Source organism: Chroicocephalus ridibundus, chromosome 10, assembly GCF_963924245.1.
Source record: "Chroicocephalus ridibundus chromosome 10, bChrRid1.1, whole genome shotgun sequence".
Classification (NCBI taxonomy): domain Eukaryota; kingdom Metazoa; phylum Chordata; class Aves; order Charadriiformes; family Laridae; genus Chroicocephalus; species Chroicocephalus ridibundus.
Window position 1 is genome coordinate 12757237 of NC_086293.1, and position 23648 is coordinate 12780884.

General features: G+C 37.1%; 1 protein-coding gene across 1 annotated transcript in view; it reads left to right on the forward strand.

Annotated features, from left to right (window-relative positions):
• Nucleotides 1-23648, forward strand: part of CNTN3 (contactin 3) — a 111929-nt gene that overhangs the window by 57868 nt on the left and 30413 nt on the right. Inside the window, exons 3-6 of the mRNA XM_063348405.1 lie at nucleotides 1257-1352; nucleotides 14302-14505; nucleotides 14824-14926; nucleotides 15931-16115. Of these exons, the coding sequence (XP_063204475.1) occupies nucleotides 1257-1352; nucleotides 14302-14505; nucleotides 14824-14926; nucleotides 15931-16115 (588 nt within the window). The remainder of the gene's footprint in view (nucleotides 1-1256; nucleotides 1353-14301; nucleotides 14506-14823; nucleotides 14927-15930; nucleotides 16116-23648) is intronic.

Below are 23648 nucleotides of genomic sequence, written 5' to 3' on the forward strand. Positions count from 1 at the left end.
AGAATAGTGTGTCTCCTCTTTTGTGAAGGACCAGCGGAAAGATCCAGGCTTACTGTGTGAGTGAAGACATAGACCCTGACGTGTATCTGCATGGAAATTCAGCTGGAAAGCCAAAAATAGTCCTTTTAAGAAACCCTTCTATGAGATTTATGTGCAGTAGCAAAGAATAATAGAACAGTATCTTATTGTCGCAATAAATGTATTTTTTTAAATGAAGCACTGAAATTCTAATCACTCTTGCTCAGTGTTCTGACTGTAACAGCTGTTGCTCTTCAATATTAAAAAACATTATATTTTGGGAAATCGCTACTGTTGGTCAACTTACGACTCCTATTATGCTTGGTTATGAAGACAGACTTATTTTAAAGACTGTGTTAGTATCCTTTTTAAGGTTATAAGCAATTTTTTTTTTAATTGTCTTTGGTTTTATTATGGAAAAATGTATGGTTTATTCATGGAAGAACCTTTCTTAGTGTAGAATGTCAATCTTAGTTTGTGTTGAATATTATATCTAGCTTAATTCAAGGATATAATGAGGCTACACTTTTTTTGGATCTTTAGTCACCAGTTAGAGGGAAAGTTAATATAAATTTCTGATAAAGTACTGCTGCTCTGCAATTTTGCGTTTATGTATACTCTGTAGCAGTTGTCTCCCCTCTTAAGGAGCTTTAAAAGCTCAGAGAGGACCTGAAGCCCAGTAGAGCAAAGCACTGGGTCCATACCCCGAGGTGCAAAGTGGTTGCCCTCCCCAGAGCTCAGCAATGTTACCAGGGATTCTACTGCAGGGAGATGGTCGAGGGGTTTCTTTTCTATTTGAAAAGATGCATATCTGTTTTCAGATTAGCTGTGTTATTAGCATTATTTTATGGTTGGTTAGAAGAGCTCAGTAGAATCTTGATGCTGTTTTCACCAGAGCCTCCATTTGGGAAGAAACGGTGGATTAAAGACCTATTTTTAAGTTATGCTTATGACTCCTTTTTGGTTATCAAAATTAGAGTAGCTCAAGCCTAGCATAAGAACAAAATTAGCCATAGGATCTGTTTAATTATATTCCTGTAAATTAGTTCACTTCAGTCCTAAATCTGTCATCCTCCCTCCTGTTGAACAGCCCCATTCCTTTTGCAACTGATTCACTGCAGTCCCCAAATTTAGTTGCCTACTAAGAGGTTTGATATCAGGGTTGGAGAACTTGGAACTCCTGTGTATGTAGTCTTTTCCATTTCCTAATATCCAGCTCACCTTTCTTTCAAAAACAGATCTTGAAAACTCCAGGACGAAGATGAGAAGCGCAGTGTCGGTTCGCGAGGGACAGGGAGTCGTGCTGCTCTGTGGACCAGCCCCCCGGGCGGGAGGTAAGGGACCGTCCGGGCTTTGTGCTTCCACCAGGGCTTATTGACTGTAGGGTGGAATATCTCCCTGGGAAGGCAGAGGAGAGATCCTTCACAGAGAGCAAGAATGAAGCCTGGTTTCTGAAGTAAATATAGAGAGGAAGAAAACACAACCAGAAGAGGGGGAGGGAAGTACTTAGGAGGATTTACTTTTATCTTGAAATCCCTTTCTAGCTCCTAGTAATTTCTGTGCAGTTAACATGTCTGATTTTTATGATATTTCCAGTAATTAATTGAGTATCTTCTGGAGTTAAATTCTGCCCAATTTCACAATTGCCGAGCCTCGATGAATCTGGTTTTCTCAATGACTAGACAATTGCAAAGAATAGATTCATTATGCTGGTATCTGCCTGTTTTCTTGCAATCAAGACATTTGATAGTGTAATGTAATGATGCTGGCATAATTTAAAACACTGCTGTCTCGAGGCAGGAGAGAAAACTGGATGTATGGATTCTTGGTGGACCAAAAGTTGCAAGTATGTTTTATCATTCATTCCGCATCTTCAGTCTTTAACTAATTGGTATTGAGCTTCAAGTAATATTGGAAAGTAACTGGTTTTATTTGTTTTTAATTGATATGGAGTCTCATTATTGAAGGGCTGTGATGTTAAGCATTAGGTTTGATTGCAAAGACAAGGTAATATAAGCTAAACTTTGAATACAATAATATGGGTATCCTGGCCTCTTAAATTTGGCAGAGTCCAAGCAGACACAGCCATAAAGTGGCAATTTTACCACTGTGTGAGCTTGTAGAATTTTTCTGTCTAAACTGATACATACTCTTAAATCATCTTTATAGCCTTACAACAGCTTTGTCTTTTCAGCTGCTGAGAAAATGGGTCATTCTCCTAGCTATCTATAAGAATTAGAATGATTACATTTTGCTTCTATATGCAGTCCAAAATCTGAATTACCCTAGCCTTCTTATGCTCGCATCCTGTGCATGGGGATACGGACAGAGGTGGTCGCCTCTGCACCGCGTCTTGGAATGTTTGTTTGCGGTGTTAAACAGGAGGTGATACAAAACATGCTCATATTGCTAAGAACGGTGGGTCAAATCAACATGTGGAAGAGATGAGAATTTCTTTTGCAGTCACCAGATGGGTTATGATTGACACCCCCCCACGCTATTTGTGTGATTCATGCAAAAAAGAGGGAGCTGAGGGCTCCCTGAATGATCAAATGAAATTGAGAATTGATACCAGAATTATTTTAAATCCTTGGATTTGTCTGAGACTTGGAGGGTTAACCATTAAAGTTTTCAGGAGTTATAGAGCAAGGTGGAAAAAGTCCTTCCTCTTTTTTCTACACTAAAATAAACCTATATCACAGTGACATCAAGCATACAGTGCCTCTAGATCTGGCACGGTAGGATGCAGGTCAGTAAGTCTTAGATAAAATATCCATCCATTAAGCAGAAGTAGTTTGTTAGGAATAGCAGGGATGGTTTCGGAACAGCTGACCTGGCCTGAGGGCGCTGAGGGCTGTTCAGCCATTTCCAGATTGGTGATCTGATTTATTACTCTTTTTTTTTTTTTTATTCTGTATTTGCTGCACTGAGCTATCAAATAATTTCAGACAACACTAATTCTAAAAATCTTCCCAAATACCGTGTTTCCTCTTCCCCCTTAGCCCCCGAAATATTGTTCTTTTGTGTTCTGCCATGTCGTGCAGTTTCTAAGTTCTTGCTAGCTTGATGGGGATTTGCGCTTATTTCTTATGTTCTCTGTAAGTAGCCTTCAAGAAGAGACTTGATTAAACTGTGATTATTCCTCCATATACAGCATTCCAGTTATAATAGAAACCAATGTTCATTCCAAAAGAAATAACCAGGTCATAGTATGGAAAAAGGAAATTGCTCCCCTTCTACGATTTGGCTTTTTACTTTGCTTATCTTAACCACAGATATTTACATAAGTAATATCCATATCTCCTTTCAATGGGGAGCAAATTGTTCCTGCAGTTAACTGTACTTTTGTCCTTTTGAAGTCTGCAGTTCCAGTTCCGTCAGGGTATGGACGTCTACCATTTAAACCAACAATGAAACTCCAATTAATTTCATACACATCGGCTCGTAGGCTGAGCTGGTATTTTAGCTTTGTTTCTGTGATGGCTGTTGGCGTACAGGGGGAGGAAGACAGTGCTCAAGATCAGTTTTATATTTCTGTCATTAAACACAAGCTGTATCACAAACCACTCCAGTATTTTCTTTAGAGTTAGTGCATTTTCCGTTTTTGGCATTCCCTTTTTTAGCAGTCTTGATTGAGATTTACTGAATGGGAGATTCAATAAATGACTGTGTGTGTAAAGACTTTCCCCCAAATATTTTACTAATTGATGTTAGATAATATAAGTTGTATTATAATTGAGCAGTGATTTTTGGGTAATTAAGATGGTCATCTGTCATCATTCTGCGTGACCATACTTCTGTATATAACTTTAATTCTGTTGCAGGGAATCTGTTAAAGTACCCTGCTTTTTTCCACAGATCAGTAAATCCTCTCCCCCACATAATCAAAAGGTAAAATGACATCTAAAATTGATTTATGTAGATCTCCTGCTATCTTTTTCAGTTGTTATAACCATTACATTCTACTGAACTCCACAGCTATTTTGACTTTTCACTGTGTTACTGTTGCGTCTTTGGTCGTTTTAAAGGACTGTCGATATAACAAACATCTCAACATACAAAACTTAATATTGGACACACTTAACGTGCAGCTGGTTAAAAAACATTCATGCGATGCTAATTTTTTCCATTCTGCCAAGAATGGAAAAAACTAGACATATGGAGATCTAAAAATGATTTTTATCTACTATTGATTTTGTTCCAGAATCGGTATCTAAGGAGCGACAAAGCCCCAAGTAAAGCAAATCCACAAGTTCCTTTAGGGCTTTACCTACTGTTACTGCTGTGTGTGTATCTTGATTATGATGTAGCTTGTGTTTAGCTAATATTTCTATTTGATAGATATTGTGATTTATATTTGTTTAGTACAGCCAGTTTTACTAATCTGACATTGATTTTTAGATTTCAGAAACGGTCCTAGTTTATGAGGTATATCCTGCTCTTCGGGAGGGGAGAGAGCGATGAGGCATAGTCCTTTTATGTTGTCTGGGGTGGTTTCAGGGCTGCTTTGTACAGTGAGAAAAAGATTATTTTTTTTAATGGTAGAGGTAAAGATTTGCTTGATGGTTACTCAGACTTTTCAGGGAACTTGGGCTTGCCTGGAAGAACTAGACATTACTTTTGTTGGTGGATATACTCCATTATCTTGTTAGTATGTGGAATATGACCATAACCCATGAGAACGTAAGTAAATGGCAAGAATGTTGTGGAGCCGACAAGCTGTCACTTGGAAATTGCAAGGAAATTCTGCTTGTCTTATATTCATGATTATCCTCATGTGATATGTGTTCCTATTTCATGCAATATGGCAAGGATATTTCTACATAAATAAAGTATCAAGAGTACGTTCTCCATGTTATTATCATGCCATGATAAATCTAGATTTAATTGATAAATGAGACCATATTTGTAGGTTACGGATCAATCTAGCTTATATCGTATTATTTTAAAGTTGTGATATGCTGGTTTGAAATGATATTAGATCATGGAAAAATAGATCCCAGTTTTATTGCTTGCTGCTTGGTACGACAAACTGTTCAGTGAATAATGTCATGTCGGTGGCAAATTAGTGTTTAGACTTGCAATTTTTTGCTCATGTCTCTTGTATTGCCATTTGGAGACCTGCAAGTTCCAGCAAGACTGTGCTTCATGGATAGCATGGCATGGAAAGCATCTTACATGCCAGAAATATTTTGATGCTTTGATTATTTATTTTCTGCGACTCTTGAATATCAACATGTTATTTTTCAGAGAACTGTAAGTTGAATTCATTTTACTCATTTGGCTCTGGAACATTTCATACCCTTAAAACAAAGCAGTACCAAAGTCTGATAGAACTCCAGAATATGGCGGGTTTTTTTCTACTGCCCATCCCTGTGTTTGCAGGAGGTGGAAACCATCCTGCTTTTGCACCTCTACTTTTTGCTGTTGCAGATTGAGGATGAAGCTCATCTGGACGTGAGCAGTAAATCACACTTCCAGTAGGCACATTATGTGGGTTTTGCACAAAAATGCATTCTAAGGAGAACAGAATGTTGAATATTATAAAAGCACTGGCCTTAAAAATGGTTCCATAGTGTTCTCGAGCTGTTCTCAATCTGCCAAGGAGAAATGGTATTTTTATTTAAAAATATATTTTGCGATAGTCCTGCTGGTGTCATCATCATCATCTGCACAAATTTCAGCTGACAGTTTGAAGTCAAATGATACCCGAGAGACCCTTGAATTTGTCCATATGAGAGACAATCATAGACATCCACAGCTGGATTTTACAGTGATTTCTGCCTGTCAGAGCATTATTTTCACCACCAGTAACAAACTAGTGCTAGAGAGACGCTCTCTGTCTTGCACTTTATCAAATGCAGTCTTTCTAAAGCACTTTTTATTTTGATAAAGCTGTGTTCCAGGCTGAAGTAAACCACACTAAAATTAGTATATCCTTATTTATATATTTTTGCAACATCTGCAGCTACTTTACAGGACATGTTTTTAAGCTAGCGTCGAGGTTATAACTGACCTAAAAAACTTTTAGCAAATGATTCATGATTCCAGTTTGAGAAAGGGCAAACTGGACAAGCACGGCATCACTACGGGTTCTTACAGAACTCTTTAGCTCCATGTTTCATTATGCACATCAGTGGCAGTGAACATATAGATATATGTGTGTGTATATATATATATTAGTACTTCTGTTTTATTTCTTAGTTATATGGTCTTCTATGCCTTTTGTAAGTCTTAGTTTAAGAGATGTATCTAGCTCATGAAGGTTAGATAGCTTCATAGCCAGGTAGTCAGTAGAGCCTGGAAACATCTATGATCAGTAATACTGGCGCTCATAAATTTTGCACTGCATCTTGAATATCCATTGCAAAATTATTACGGGAATATTGCAGCTTTTTATCATTTTGTTTTTGAGGAAAGGTTCTAGCTTTCAATCATTCATATAGAAGTATTTATATTTTTTAAAAATAGCATTCTCAAGTATACAAATCAGAAAAAAACCCAGTATTTTTAAATCTCAGTGTTTTAAAGCTAGGTTATTCTTTTCATTAGTGGGGTGAGAGAGCATGTCAGAACCCATAGTCCGTGCAGTGAGGGGGAGCATCATCTGTAGCCCAAGGAGGAGTTTTGCATAAGATTGGTTCGGCTCCTGCTGGCTGCAGTACAATTGGTTTCCACTAGAGATTCGTTAAGATTTTAGTACATATGGTAGTAGCGTGTATAATGTGGGCTGTTGTGGGAGAGAGCAAAGAGTAGAGCAGACTTTGGTGGGGCTAATACTGCAGAAGTTTCATTAGCAAAATGTATGTGGGCACTCCAGGAGACCTTGAAAGACTATGGGATGTGCACTTTATTGCTGATACCTGCTCTCGTTAGCCCTGAACTGGGATAAACTGGAAGAGGCAGCAGTATGGGACAAGAGCGTTTTAATGGGAGAATGAATATGCTTCTTGGTGGTGGGGTGTTTGTTGGAAGAAGCGGGGATGGAAAGAAAGAGGGAGAGGTGAATTAGGAAAAACCAAGTTACAAGAAAAAAGTTCAGGTCAAGCCCTTTCTCTTAGTCCTGGGTATCTCGGGTATCCCTGGGAAAAGGAGAAAATTGGAGAAAATAACTGGGTTTGGCCTTCTACCAAGATTATTTTTATCCCTAAATTGTTACTGTGGGGTTTTTCTCCTCTAGCTCTTTATTATCTTCTCTACTAAAATACTTGAGTTTTTCGTTGGAAATAAGATAATTGATTAGGGAGAGACAGGAGGGAGATGGCTGCAGTCCCAGCACACAGTCATAGCTGATCATTACGCTATTTAACAAGAGTACTGAAATTAATTTTTGTTTTTCACAGAGGCTTACCAAATACCTTCTCCTAAATGAGCGCAAGGCTACTAAATGAAGTTTGTCAGTAATTACTACTTCAACCTATAAACATTAGTATGTTCCTTTGAAAATTTACTCTTGGGTATTTCCTTTAGTTTCCCGTAGTTTATCTCCCTAATATTTAACATTCAGAAGAAATCAGATGTATTTTAGTTGAGCAATAAGCTAAACTATCATCTTTTTATCCTCAAAATTATTATAGGCAGGAAGCAATTTAAAATACTTTCAACTATTGAAAAAGCACAACAGAGTTGTTAGAAATGCTCTGAGCAATTAAATGTAAAGTTCTAGGGAGGTGATTAAAAGAACAATTTGTCATTTGAAATGGATATGGCTAATGGGTATGTATTTAAATATTGCTTCCTAAAGCAGTTTCTTACTTTTCTGCATACTTCCAGGGCACGAACAACTTGATGGGAGCCAGTGCAGTTTGAATGACACAGCTAGTCTGAAACAATTAGTTCAGAAATGTGATAAAGAGAAACTAATCCATCATCCTGCCCAGCTACAGGGGGAGCGGAATTGGGTTTTTATTCAGCAGTGGAACCCAAATGTAGAAAAGCGTTTTGTTAGACTCTCCCATTAGCATCTGGATTTCCTTCTCAGCACCAAGGAACATTTAACCTGCCAGTTCAGGAGCACTTTTATATTACAAGGTCACATTTGGTTTGAAACTTAACACTAGCTGGTGGTCAAACCCCAGTGTGACGGGAGGGGAAGACAGACAGACAGACGGCAAGGCCATGCTGCCCAGCTGCTTCTCCAGTGGAGTGCCGCTCAGAAATGTACTTAACATGAGTTCTTTCTGGTGTTAATAAAGAATTAACGCTGCCAGTCTTGAACATCTGTGTTTCCCAAGGATGAGCTTAGAAATGTTTAGGTTTTAATTACAATGGCGTGCTTTGCTTTTGACGCTGCTTTGAAAGACTTAGAAAAATTCTACAAATCGTCAAGAATGGAGAAAGACAGACCTTCAGTGGGATTTGCCACCTGTGGCAGCCGTGCCAAGGTAACTTGGCCAGTCCATGGTTGTGCTGTAGGTGGGAGGGCAGCAGAGAAAAATATAATTCATGCTGCAACTATATTTAAGGAATTGCACTTTATTTTTTTTACATCCCAGTAGCTCATTTCAAAACCCGAAAACAGGTGGACTCTGACCATATTCTGTTTAAAAAAGAAAATTAGGTGTCAGCCTGAAGTAGGAACCTTGCAATTTCAGCTGAAACATTTCAATATTCTCATTAAATGTGTAGATTGAAATTGTAAGATATTACATAGGTCTCTAGCACGGCTCTCATTGTTCTGGGTTATTCCATACACAGAAGTTGCATGCCTAATTACCTGCACCGCATGCTGAAAATTGATCTTTTATATTTTATCTACGAAATAATTCACCTTTTATGCCAAAAAGATTAATGGTATACATTAGTTTCAAATCACGGTGTTTTCATTATATTCTGGAATAAAATGAGTTTCTTGGGATATGTTCTTCACTTTTGTAGCTGGACTCAGATTCCCGTCATGGAATTTACATTTTGTATAGGCAAAACAATCTTCACCCAAAAGAAGGGAGTTATTCTAAAGAGTTTGGAGGGGATTTACAACCGTTTCTAAATCTCCAGACTTTTTTCCCCACGTTGGGAAAATCTTACAACTACTTTAACCAGATACTCATCGTCTCTCCTTACTCCTGGTGGCCACAATTCAACCCTGTTATAGAGGTTGGGTTTGTAATTGTCATTATTTTTACATAGAAAACATTAACAAAAAGTACACTACCAACCTACAGTCTATAGATAGACTGTACTCTGAAGTGTGATTGCAGCTTCTGTAAACAGCTAAAGAATTTTGCATTATTAGCGGTACAACTACTTGTATGCAAACAATTCATAATGCCCCTTGGTAATACACAGTCTGAGTTTTGTTTTGTTTTTCCCAGATGAAGACACTTAAGACAGTTTTTCAGTTTCTGGGCATTTAATGTGCTCAAGAATATACCCTAAAACTCTGAAATGATGTACAGTTTATTTCAAATAAAATTCTAAGGAGTTTTTTCATTGTCAAAACGATATCATTTTTGACAGTGGTACCTAAAGACATTATAATATCCAATTTACGTAGAGTTGGGGAATCCCATATTGGAATACATAAAAACCTTGTCTTACGCCTACCGTGCATAAGATTTTTATTTGTAAAACAACCTTTAATGTTTGACAAAAAAAAAATGGAAAAGATACGCTTTATTTTATGGCAGAGATAAAGCATTACCTCTTTATTTTGGCTAAATTCCAGGCACCAGGATCAGCCTTGCTGCTGATTTGCTCAAGGAAGGAGGGACTACTTGAGGTGGTGAACTAAGTGGCATAAAGTAGTTAATGAGAAGTTTGAAGGTAGTGTATGTAAGAGAAAATGCATTATCACCCCTGGGGGCACTCGCACCCCCAAGTACAGTGACCTAAACCCAGAGCAGCGCGATCCTCTAGGGATTAGGCTGCAGTGAACTAAGGACAGTTTATGTCTAGGTTAAGAGCTTCCTCTGGGAGTTTAATCCACTTTAACTCATGCAGATTAATTTCCTACTTGTAAATAATTTGTTAGCGCTCTCCCAGGTGTTCCCATGCAGACGGTGGTACAGAGCAGTCCTCAAAACTGTTGACAAAGGGACATTTCTGCATGTGACTGTCCCCGGTGGCATCGGGGCTGTGCCCCGGGAGCCTTCTCCTTCCCGAGTGATGCTTATCCACCAAGTGAGAGGCTTTTCTCCACTTTCTGTCATTTCTTCACAGTTGGAGCTGAAACTGGGCCAAATGATGAGCTAATTCGTTTCTTTCTTAATTACGGAACCTGTCGTTATCCTCTCAAAATCAGTGTTACTTTCCCATTACTTTTAACTCTAAGGTAGATAATTCAAAATAGCTGGTTGCTACAAATTTCCATGTCTCTAATTACAGTTTCTGTCATTGCTAAATTTAGTCTGACTACTTTTCTTGCACACAGTTTTTTTGAAAGCCGTATACCATCCTGCAGGTTAGGCAGAGTGCTAGTGGAAGAGGGAAATACCAGGATATTTCAGCTTCCCGTTGTATCTCTATTACAGAATATTGTAAAGTCTGAATTGGAGAACTGTATGAAATGCTACAGATTTTTGGGTATCAATGATTGACATGAAAATTCTTTTTAAAAAAACAAAACAAAAAACCAAACAAGAAACAGCATAAAATCTCTAACTACTGTTTAGTCAGCTTGATCCACTCAAAATCAAGTATTTTTCTTTCTTTTCAGGATTATCTATGGAAACATCCGCTTCACTAATAGAAATCCAGTCAGTTCTGAACTTATGTGTTTAAATCTGTTTCAGACCAATATTGTTCACATCATTTACTTTTGGCTGTTTTAGAAATCTCAGTTATAGGGCTAGTGGATATATATTGAGCAGATGCATGGGAGAGGTGATGGGAGAGGAGAATTGAACAAAAAGAACAAGAGATGGTGGGGAATGATGAGCAGAGATGATGAGCAGAAACCTTCACAATCTGTGCGTTTAGTGTGTAAAATAAACTTTATGAATTATCCTTCTCCTTTCGGCCATAGGTCTATATGCCCTTTCTTATTATTATTTTTTTCCAAACTTTTGCTTTGCTGGCTTCCTGAAATAATTTATAATATTGGATTCCCACAACTACTGTTACGTGTTTACAAGAAATAAAATTGCCCTGGTTTCATTCCATGGCCTTTCACTGATGTGTTGCAGCCTTTCTTAGCGGAAATGTGTAATGTAATTAAAAGTAATCTTTTCAAAAGCATGTACGTGAGTTTAAGGTCTAACTTTGAACCTAATTAAAAACTACTAAATATGTGGGGCTTATTCCTTTATCTTCCTTGAGCAATATTAAACTTTTGTTCCCTAGGAAAGGAAGGTATGGTTTTCAAGGAAATGACTGTGGCACATAGTCAACGATACTGATTAAATTGTTGAATTTTGTAAAAATCTAAGTTTAAAAATGACAGGCAATTTTGTGAGCTATTTTTAATAGAACAATTAGATGCCCAGAGCACCTAGAACAGTATGAGCATGCTGAGCATGTTGTGGCTTGTAGACTGCATAGTAAATAATAATCAAATAATGCAAAATAAAGAGGAGAAGCCAACCAAGATGTAGTAAACAAATAAAAATTGAGTAATAACTGTAATTTCCAATACCTTATCCATGCACAGTTGCCAAATAAGGAAAAAATGTATTGGAAAGCAAAGGCTTAGATCTCTGAGGAAGCCCAGGAGAGACATATTACTTCCATTTATAACAGAAAATCAACTGAAAACTTGTAATTGACAGAAAGGGAGTGAGTTTGTGTCCCTTGAGGTGCCCTAGGATCAGCAACACGCAAATGGTGTAAACATAATAAATCACAGAACAAGTTGTTTAATATGAATTTTTTTGGAAAATAAGAATACGATTTTGTAAAGTACAATAAATATAAAATGAGGTATTGGCTGTGGGGCACTGGTAAGGAAACACCCTGCTCCTTTTTTAAGAGAGTCGATGAAAATATACATTGAATGGGAAATTAGGTTTCTAGGAGTGCTTTTTCGTAGGCTGTTGAAGGATCCAATTAAACTGGAATACACTTTTTGTGGCTTTCATAATCATAATGACTGATTTCAATGAGTTTACTCTTGACTTAACCCAATATAATAAGAATGAAATCAAGCTGCTTATTTTCCTGTTGTGTATCCAGAACTGTCCGTCCCCTTTGAATGTTTTGAATAATGCCTTTTTTCTTTTTCTTTTCTTTTTTTTTTTAAAGAATAAAATAATATTTTGAGCTGAGGAAAACAAGTAGCTTGATAAGTACCAGAACCAACAAAGCCTGGCTTCCTACACTTTGTGTCTTGTGGATTTCTGAGTTTGAAGCAGAGCTGAAAATGTAGTTGTTTGGGGGTTTTTTCTTACAGTTCCTGATTGATACCTAGTGTGGCCTACAGCCTTTCCCTCAGCCTTGTGGTCGCTCTCTTCATCCAGCTCCTGTGTAGAAATGGAATTATGCTTTACTTTAGCAAGATCACATAATCTTTGCTGTTAAAGAGGTTGTAGTCCCCTTCAGACTCTTCAGGTGTACTCTTTCTTTTTTTTTTTCTTTTCTAAAATTATTTTTTATTTTATTTTTTCTATTTGAAGTGGCTAATAGATATTGAGTAGTGCCAGACCAGAGTCAGAACAGTGCATAGATGCCACCTCCTTGCTGTGTGATGCTTTCTCAACAAGCCCTCTCAATTCAACAGCAAGCCCTTGACGCCTACGTCTTGGTACTTGTGTTGGAAGATGGAAGAATAGCTGTACAGAACGTTTTTTTTCTTGACTGTATGAATATTCTTTGGGTTGTGTACAAGACTCTTGTGGCGCATCTCGAAAGTCTTGCTGAAGTCAAGGCAGATCACAGTTCACTAACTACCCTGTCTTGTCTTGGCAAATCCTTGTTGGCCTTCCTTATCATAAATTAATGACGCCTCTCACATTATGTAAGAAGGAACTTTTAGAGATAACCATTGTGTCACCTGAGGAGACATGCTGTGGGTCCAGAAGGGTAGATAGCTGTTTTCAACAATAAATATTTCCAGGTACGACAAAAGTTTAACTCTTGAGAAAAGTCCTGAGACCGTTAATTGTTCATACACACCGCTCCTGCAAAGTTATGTTAATGGCAGGATTTTAAATATTGATAGAAGAAAATTAAATGCAATTATGATAAGCCATTTCATTTGATGCCCTTTTTGCATTAGCCAGTCCATAAATATTTTAATAATTTCATTTATTGAATGTTTTCTCATCTGCACAATCTTATCTTGTGTTAAATTGTCCTGTTGGCTTAGCGCTTTCCTGGGTGCATATTTGTACTCAATGATGAGGGTTATGAAAATGCCTACTCTCCGTTCCATGACTGCATCCAAATTTACGCACTTTCATATTAAACCTGTGCAAAAAGGGATGATCTCCATTTTGTAGGGGCAGTGCAAATGCTACAAGATATTTTAGCATGAAGGCAGGTCAATCAAGCTGTAATTGTCTCTAATTAGCACTTGCAGAAGCTGTAATCTTTTTATAAACTTTCAGCTGAGCGGCACTTGGGTGAAAAATTATTTCTTGCCTGGAAAACCATTAAAAATTAATTTCCTTTGATTCTGTAGGATACAAATGAGACAAGCACATGCCCTTGCACAGGAAGGGGTTTTTGCCAATTAAAATTGGACACATGGAGCTCAGAGTGGTGTTCAGAAAAAAACAAATCATGCTGCAGTTTTTGCCAAATCTCTTAGTTTATCTTTTGAAGTGTGTTTTTCCTTTTGAGTTACCATAATGAATGGTAGTGAGGGCTACTTTGCCATTTCACATAGAGATTTCTTTATGGCATTTTAATGGATTTTTCTGTGAAAAAACCTGGGTTTGCTATGTGTTGAGCTCTAATAGGAATTTATGCTTCTTTTAACATTCCTTTCACTTCCATACACCTGTGCTGTTTCTGTCTGCTAAGTACCTGAGTTGTAAAGTAGCTACTAAATGAATAATGTTTCCGTTTTAGCAAAGTTTGGTCTCATTTTTATTGTCTCCTCTCCTTCCCATTAAGTGCTGCACAAGGCACTTTGAATTCCTTTCACCTTTTTCTTCTGCTGGAGAAGATATGGCTTTGGTGGAAAAATGGTTAGTTTTGCCCTTTTTTGGTTTTGCTTGTTTCTGGTACCTTTTTAAATTTATTTCTCTCCATCATTGGCTCTCAGTTGTTACATAATATAGTAATTGTATATAATACAGTATTGAAAATACAATACAATAATAACATAAACTTCTATTTGAAGAAAAAAAAAAGGCAGAAAGCCCTACCAAACACCTTTATTTCTTCTTTATTCCCAACTAGAATTGTCGTTTGCTTGGATCTTCAATGAATATCCATCATTTGTACAAGAGGACAGTCGGCGATTTGTGTCTCAAGAGACCGGTCACCTCTACATAGCCAAAGTGGAGCCATCGGATGTAGGGAATTACACTTGCGTTGTAACCAGCACTGTGACCAACAGCCAAGTTCTTGGGTCACCGACTCCTCTAGTGCTGCGCACAGATGGTATGGCTTCCCTTCTGCACCGTGAATAAACAACACATCTAGTCGTCAGTGAATGTTTTTGTCTCTTAACAATGTAACATTTTATGCATTCTCAGAATATTGATTGCTTTATAAGAAGATAAACTATTTTGTGCTGCACGCTCCTCTTCCTCTCCTGAGTCTGACAGTGATTGCACTGGCAGGTCCCTGTGCTTCTCTTTGTATGTGGAGCACGAAATAAATAAACTTGGTTTTGAATTTGATGTGATGTAATGCAAGAGAGAGAAAAAAAAAAGGCTTTAAAAATTAAAAATTGCCTTTTTCAATTGTCTTATGTAGGTGTGATGGGAGAATATGAACCCAAAATAGAAGTTCAGTTTCCTGAGACACTTCCTGCAGCTAAAGGCTCAACTGTGAAGCTGGAATGCTTTGCACTAGGAAAGTAAGTTTTTGACTTCACCCTTGCCTGTAGGTTGAAGCACATTAGGGTTCATCTGCATAACAGATGGGGAGTTCTGGCAGTCGTTTTGGTAGTGTTTTCTACAGACCCTATTTTGGTCATCGCAATTATTGCCTTGGAATATGAGGGCAAAGAGTTTTGGAGTAATTTTTGATTTTGTTTAGAATTAAAATGTATATTTTGGCAACACAGGAATCTACATTTAATTTCAAATTATCTTGAATAAGATCAGTGCAGTTTTGCATATATACTTTGACCTAGCTCTGCTTTGTCTGTGTAGAAGAAAATGTTGAAGTCAGCGAGAATTTTGTCTGAATTTTACTGTTAAATGTACTTGATGCTTTAATAATGCTGTTCTTTCTTTATAGCTGAAATAAAGATTAAAATGCATTCCCCTTCTGAATGATATTTCACACACAATTGATATCTTTTCTCTTTCACAAATGATCTGAGAAAGCATTTATGTTTCTGTAAATGTATTTACTTACCACTTTGCGGTTTATTTGCAGACAGTTTTGTCAGGTGTTCATGATTTTAAGTATGTGATTGATAACTTAATCACATGTTATTGCTCTGGTTCCCCGGCTAGGTGAGTGAAAGTTTTAAAATCCAAGAATGAATGGCTGTTCTAGGATGAGAATTTCAAAAGACTTGCCTTGATTCTCCTTCCATGGCAGTCACTGGTAAATCTCACCCCGTGTTCAGGGGAGGTCAGTGCTGATTTACAAGAAATTTTACACTCATTGGACATTCACATAGATATTAATGAAAAATTTGGTACCACAAATAATAGCGTATGAAACAGAACGGTACATGCAAATCAGTTGCCATAGTGTCTGACCATCTGTCATCTACAGTATGAATACCACTTTTAACACAAGCTTTTAGTCACTTCTGAGTATTATTATGTATTAGTTTAAGTATCTAATTTTGACAATCAAGTACTTTAAGCAAAGCTGTTTAAAATCACATTATTTTCTTTTTAGCCCCGTGCCTCAGATTAACTGGAGAAGAACCGATGGTCTGCCATTTCCAAGTAAAATAAAGCTGAGGAAATCCAATGGCATGATTGAAATACCTAATTTCCAGCAGGAGGACGCAGGGCTGTACGAATGTATTACTGAAAACTCAAGAGGAAAAAACATTGCAAGAGGACGTCTCACTTACTATGGTAGGAACCTTCCTTTCTCCTTCTCTCCCAACTTTCTTACACATTAAATATAAACCACTCTAAGGTATTTTGGGGATTACAGCTTCTGCAATACCATCAAGCATTTGTGCGTAAAAATCCGTGGCATCTTAACTACTCGTGGAGAATGAGAACTTCTGCACCAGGTTTTTTGCGTAACGGTTGTAATAAATGTCCAGGCTCAAAAGGGTTGCTAAGAGTAGTGTAGAAAGTGCTTGTACTTATTTTTCTATGATGGAAGGCCTTTTTTTTTAAAATTTCTTATTGGTCCATTGGTGAAACCTTAGATTTTCAGTCAATTGGATTTATTTGGGGGATCATTTAGGCCTCACATTTACAGGAAATGCAAATTTTATCTTGCTTTAGGAGATTACTGATGGATATTGTCAATCCTTTGCTTTTAAAACAGCCAATTTTATTTTAAAATGAGTAAATAAATGAAAGAATATAATCCAGTATAGGAAATGACATAATATGAAATTTAATAGCTGGAAACAGACAGAGTCTCTTGTGCATTTAAAGCGATAGAGTGAAATGAATATCGGTAAAGCACATTGGTGGTGTTTCAAAGCTAGAGTGATTTGCAACAAAGTGGTAATTGACAATTTTTGTTAAAGCCAGATCTCAGCAAATATAATTTTCTTTAGGAAAATGGCAATTTAAAGAGTGTTTCAGACTGGTTTGGAATGTAGGAATATTTAAGCAAAGATTTTTTTTAAAGTTGTATAAAAAAGCATAAAGCACAGCTACTCTGCGACTTCGAGTAAAGGTTCTTTCTGTTTGCTGCTTCTGTATGGGAAGCGGCTGTTGACTGGAACACACCGAGTGCTGCAATGTACATTTTAGTCAATGAAGATTTTAATTTGAGGCACAACAGACTTTATAAGGAGGAAGGAAGAGACTTATCCCCCCGCCACCAACTTACAAATTAATAGTTACACTGAATCAATGCCCCATCACTGGAAATGTTCAAGGTTAGGTTGGACGGGGGATTTTGAGCAACCTGAATTTTCCATATACTAGTTGTAATGAAGACATTTTGAGAAATCCTATGAATAACACGGAGCACAATATCTGAGATGCTTCATCTGCCAGTGCCACCTGTCATTGCAAACTTGGCACCATGCATTTGATTTTTATAAAGTGACTTTTATTTGCTACTTGAAAGTTTCAGACAAGTTGTGGTTTTTACATCGGTTTGGCTCAGTGTTCCTACTCCAGTTTTAAATCAGGGCAGTTGTAAGATGTATCAATGTAAATTACGTACAAAATAGAGTGGATTTGTTCATTAGTCCTTGTAATGTAATTGCGATAGTGGCAATCTTGAGATATTTGACCTGCTTCCCAAGTTATGTTTTGCTCATTAAAGGACAAAGAGCTGAAATAAAGGATGTTGCTAATCAATAAAAGCAAGCGAGTTGCAGTTTTGTCACAAGTAAATCAGTGTGAACATTTTCATTACAAATCCAGAAGGGGATTTGAACCCTCAAATAGAGTTCATATTCCAGTATAAATGTCCGCCCGTATTAGATTCATCCCTAATACGGATGTTTAGCCTAAAAAGAATAATGAGACCTGTAATGGCATTAATGGCACTCCAACTGTTTCGTTTCATTTGTTCTGCTTAATGAAACCCATTCTGCAGAATTAAGTAGATTTAAGTAATCTTTCTTATTTTGTTACTTGCTTTGTTGTTGCGGATAGAATGCCAAGAAGTCTGTATTCAGGATAGGATTATTTTAACACATGTTGATAATTTGGAGGATTTTGATTCTGTTTGTAGATTAATAATATTCTATAACTGAAGATAATGTCTTCTGATGGCTTGCCACTGTGCCTGATATCAAAGCTCAGAAATCTGTCTGGTAAAGAATCTAACCATATGCCGCTCAGTCTCCCAATAAAAAAAATCAATATTTAAGGAAGTTGTTCTAAAAGCAGATGAGGATTTGGGGGAAACTAACGCAATATACTGAAGACTTCGAGTAAAAAATATCTGTCTGCCAGAAAGTACCAATGCTGGCGAAGATGACACAAATCTGTGTGGTAATGTTAGTGGATGCTGGCTGCTGTTAAAACGCTTTATTGGTAGAAGTGTAAGATATGTCTGCTACTCGTATATAGAAAAATACAAGTATTGCAAGCAGACAAGTGCCTTTTTATTTCAACAGTTACAACATTTATTTTCCTCTTAGCAGAACAAAGCAGGTTTCTGGGTTATCTAAAAAAGAGTATGAGAAGAATTGGGGTTAACGTTTTCAAAGTTGTCATAGTCAAATGATGTGAAAAATAAATCTTTAGGGGGGGGGGAAGACAAAATTTTTCCACCGGACTGAAAAATAGAAGGTATTCCTTTCTTTGCAGATTTAAAAAATGTTTGGTAAGTGAAACATAAAGCTAGTCCTAAGCAAAAGCTTGAAACATTTCATTGCTCTGCTATGAAGCAAAACACTCCTTTCTCCTAATTTGTTTTATGAGCTCAAACTGTAAAATTTGAAATCTGAAAACTGGGTTTTTCAGTGCATAAATTGTTTGACTAAAAAAAAAATCACTTTTCTATGCTATCCTGCCTCTTCTTCCAATAATGGAGAGACTCAATACAACACACAATAACATGTCTTGAAACCACAAAGCACTCGAACGTCAGCTCAACTTTAATCATGCCCATAGTCATTTTCTCAAGAATGCTTACAAATATGTTTGGTTTAGAAATTCTGTGCACATCTGTACCTTTCTTCATGAAAAATAAAATGGGTCTGCTTTTTTAATTTATTGTGGGTTTTAAATATAACTCTCAACCCATAGTTGAGGTCGATAATTAAAATAGATACTCTAAAACAGATATTCTGGGTTCTTTCATAACATTGCTAACAGACTATTAAACTTCCTTTTTTCTCATGAAGGATTTTATCAAGGAAAGCTCATCATCAAATGTTCAGTTTATTGTCATTTGTACAGTTCCAACATTTGATTAATGCTGGTTTTCTCCTCAGGGGAGTTCAGAATGTGCTACAAATAGGACAAAATTATCTAACTTTGAATATATAAATAACTTGCTTTCATTTTATTAGTATATTCATTTGTCATCACTATTAGCCCTTTCCATAAAGAGGTAATAGAAGACGACAGACATTTCATGGCATGGAAAAATAAGAAGAAATGAAACAATTACATTTTGTATTTTAGGGTGTAATGTAACATGGTAGAGATATGTAAAGCAATTAATTTGAAGTATAATTGAAGAAAATATATTCTTAATTAGCACATGCTGATTTAACAGAACTCATGTTAGACACTACCAAGGTACAATGTTTAACAGGGAGCAAAAATTCTGCTGCTGTTCTCCTTTTGCTCTGCAGTGATGGTCTGTGATAGCAAAGGCGAATCCCCCAGTAATACATAGACTATACGTAATTTTTTCATATATCAAAAAATAGTTGTATATTTTGCTAATTACTTTGGTAAAAATGTACCACGAAAATTATCCTGAAACTACATTATTCGTGTATGTGGAAGAGCCTCACTGTTAAACCTTTTGTCTGGTAGCCTGATTCTCTCTTGTTCATTGAGATGTCTTCAAACCTTAACTGCAAAACTATAAATGACTAAATAATATCAAGGAGTTGCTGAGTTTGGTCAACCTAGAGTCTAATTGTCAATGCTATTTAATAGTTTAATTGCCTTACTTACAGACACAAATCGTTCATCATTTTTACATATTAAAACTTTCCCTGATGATGGAGCAGTTACCTGTTCCTTGAGAGCATTTTTATTTTTGAATGAATGTCAAATAATGGACATCTTCAGGGATGTGTTCAATGCTTCTCTAGGCCCACTTGTTTTATCAGGAAAAAGTTATTCATGCTTGAAGTCACTTGCAGTTTTGAGATAAAATAAGGTTCATCACTGCTGTGGGCTTCAGTATGAATGTCATACCTTGACTTTCAGATATATTACCTAGAAAAATGAAGGTTACATTTTCTGGTTAGTTTTTTTCCCGGTATGCTTCAGAGCTGCTTTCTCTTGAACTAGGGAAAGTTCCTTTTGCCTCTGATTTATTGCCCAACTGCTGAGCTAGCCAAAGGTATTTTCAAAGGAGATTTCCAGCCCAGCTTTCATACTGTAAATTTCAAAGTAACGATATGTGTATAAGCAGACTGCATCTCATGTGTGAGCCCCAATTAGGGACTGTTCTGGAAGAGCTTCCCATAGTCTTCTCTCTCCAAACAGAGGCATGGCAGACCTCTGTACTCCCTGGGAGAGCGCAGTGTCTAGACAAAAGCCATCAGCCTGAAACTCTGCCTTTCCTTCATGCTATTCTGATGGCTTACAGAAATAAAAGGAGATTTTCATTGGGGTCTCCTATTCTGAAGGAAATAATATATAAAAATAGGTGTTGACATGCATCATGTGTGTTACCCCACAAACTATTTACAAATTAGATCTCAGCACAGCTTCTGAAAAGTGTCAGCTTCTTCAGCCATTGCTTCCAAGAGTTTGGTTGCAGTCACTCATTGCAGCTGGTCTTCATTCATATCAATCCCCAGAACAGTCATCGCAAAGGGTTTCTTAAAGGTCTAAAAAAAATGGTTCTTCCTTTCCTTATGGCTTACAGGGGTGCCCTAGAGTGTAATGAAGCAACAGTTGTTTTCTTCAGGAAGACTTGCCTGGCCTAATTAGCTGGAAGAAAAGGGTGATCATAGCCACCAAAAAAAAAGATGACTGAGTCTTCTCACTGGGATAAATTTTATGAAGTTACACACTTGTATCACTTCTTGCCTGTGGGACCACGAGTATTGCAAGGAATATTTTAGGCAAAAGCAACTGAAGCAAAATACAGGCTGTTGCCTTTCCGAGTGACTGACCATGAGGCTGACGGCTAACCTTCTTTAGAAAATCAGTTACTTACAAGTCTTTCGTCCTAAGGGAACTTCATATGAATCTTTCATGAAGATTGCACAGCAAGTTCCTAAGAATTCTTAATACTATCACACAATGCAGATTCCTGTCACAGTCACAAACCCTGCACTACAAACTCCGTTAAAATTAACTTCCAACCTCTCAACTTACAGCTCATTGTCTTTTTTTCATCTCAATGAAAATAGGTTGCCTGCTTGCCTATTCCTTGCTTAAGGAGGAAGGAGTTGTGTCTCCCCAGGAAGATCTAAGTTATACACCAAGCCAATGCAGTAGCTCCATGAGAGCTTTGTTACCAAATGAGGCTTTGTTACCAAGTCATTAGTGTTCCTTCAGGAGCACAGATGTGGTAGTGGTGGTGGAACCAGACATTCTAAGCAGGTAACATTTGCCTAACAGTGACTAGACCTCAAGAGGAATAAAGCTGTATATTCAGAATCATTTGGGTACGGTCAGGCACAGCTCAGTAAAAATGGCGGTCTTGGGCTTGGTAAGTCCACACTTATGTTTCGAGAGGGTGTGTAGGTCTACTGATATACGACCTTCTGTCTGTGCTTTTCTCAGCTGCTGCAACATGGACCATCTTTACCTTGGCCAAAATTCAGAGTGTTCAGTGGAATATTCCCAGCCGGAATTGCCCTTGTTTAGCTGCCTTTTCAATTTTGAACTGGTTAGTTCAATTGCTCTTTTTCAAAGAGTTTCTAATACTTTTACAGCCGACTTTAAGGACTTTGAGATGTAGCAGATTGAAAAGGGTATTTTTCTTTCTGCTGAATTCCTTCATCAGTAATTTGAAGAGAAAAAGATCCTTCCTCAATAAAATCACTAAGGTCTACATCAAAACTCTCTTGCGAATGAACAAGCACTACAAATGTCTCACATTGTGGCTTAGGAAGTTCTGTTCTGTTCATTTTTGGTTTGAGTGGATGTCTTGCTCCCATGCTTTCCAAATAGACTCAGTTTATCATAGCTACCATGGGGATTTGGGAAACCCTCCTATGGAGACTCTCTGACATGAAGACTCCCAAGGTGAAGATTTGTGATATAGACAATGTTTTTCTTATTAACGGAACTGAATCCAAGATCTTGAGCTTGAAAATAGACTATATTTAACCTACTTTCAAATGGAGATAGGCAGCAGATGTGAAACATTGCACATGTATGGATCCATAAATAATTCAAGCACTGTTGCTTGTTGCATAAATTTTTAGGTATGTGAAGTGCAGGAAGCACACCGACATGGAGCCCTGAGCTTTCATCCCCTTGACACATGTGGGGCAAATACGCCAAATGACAATGTGAGATAAAGCAATGGCTTTTTCTTGAACTCCGGTGTTGCAACATTAACTTTCAAGATTTAACCAAGTAAGGTAGTACATTTCCCTGACATGAAGATCAGGTTATCCTGTCTTCTAGAGCTGACCTTGATGAAGAAAGTGTAAAAAATATATCATCCCTAAATCAGTGAAAGGCATTGATCCTCATGGGACATAAGGGATGTGCAAAACAAAAGAAATAACAGAAGGTTTCACTATCAGGAAATACTAGTTGAATTCCGAAACCTCCTAAGTTAATATCTTAATGAATACATTGTAGAAAGTTCTTCTGTGAGAAGTTAATCCTAAGTATGTGTATATAAATCATAAATAGTATTAATCCTTGTTATCATAAAGGGATGGTGCAGTACATGATCATGTTGAGATCTTATTGCTGTGTTGCAGAATATAGGACGGAGAGAAAATTTCTATGCTAGAAAAGAATAAATCTTTTTTAATGAAATGAATACCAAACCTCATCCCAGCGTTGGTCTGCTGGTCTTGTGCCTATGGCGATGGAACAGGTTCAGCTCTCAGCTCTGCTGCAGACTTCCCTTGTGGCCATCGGCGAGTCATTAATTTCCCTGGTCTGAATTAATTGGTGCTGTAACTCCATTGTAATAGGAAGTTCAACAGGAATTAATCTGACCTCCTGTGCTTCCAAAACTCATCTATTAAATAGTAATATTTTGCTGTATCACCAGGGCCTTTTGTTTTCCTAGTTGTTTTGATAAGGTGTGTTATGAGAGTTTCCTAAATTACCAGTTTAGGAAAATCTTTAAGGTAATCAAATTGACTCTGGAAAATTCTTTTGCCCTTAGCTATATATTTGCAACCAAGTTTCATCCTGCTTTTTATCAGTTTTCTCCATATGCAATGTCCAGAATTTACCTTTTCTTGGAAAAATAGCATATATTGAGATTAGAAACTTTCTATTAAATTGAATACATTCAAAGAAATGTCTTTCTTTAGTGCAAAATAGCACTAAAGGAATAAACTGTTGTCTTTCATGCAGCGATGTTTATTCGCCAAGTGAGCTTTTTTTTTTTACTCTATGAAAGCTGTAAGACATGTTTTAAACTCTTATCTTTACAGTTTTAATTGTATACTAGGTAATTTAATTGTATACTAGGTAATTTCGAAGGATATAAGGTATTAATACATCAAAAAATTTCCAAAAATTAGTGATTTTTATGGTCTTTCTTAAGGCCATATTCTGGTTTGCATCACCAAAATGCTGTGCTAATACTCATGCTTTCAAAAACAGTCTCATCCATGTATT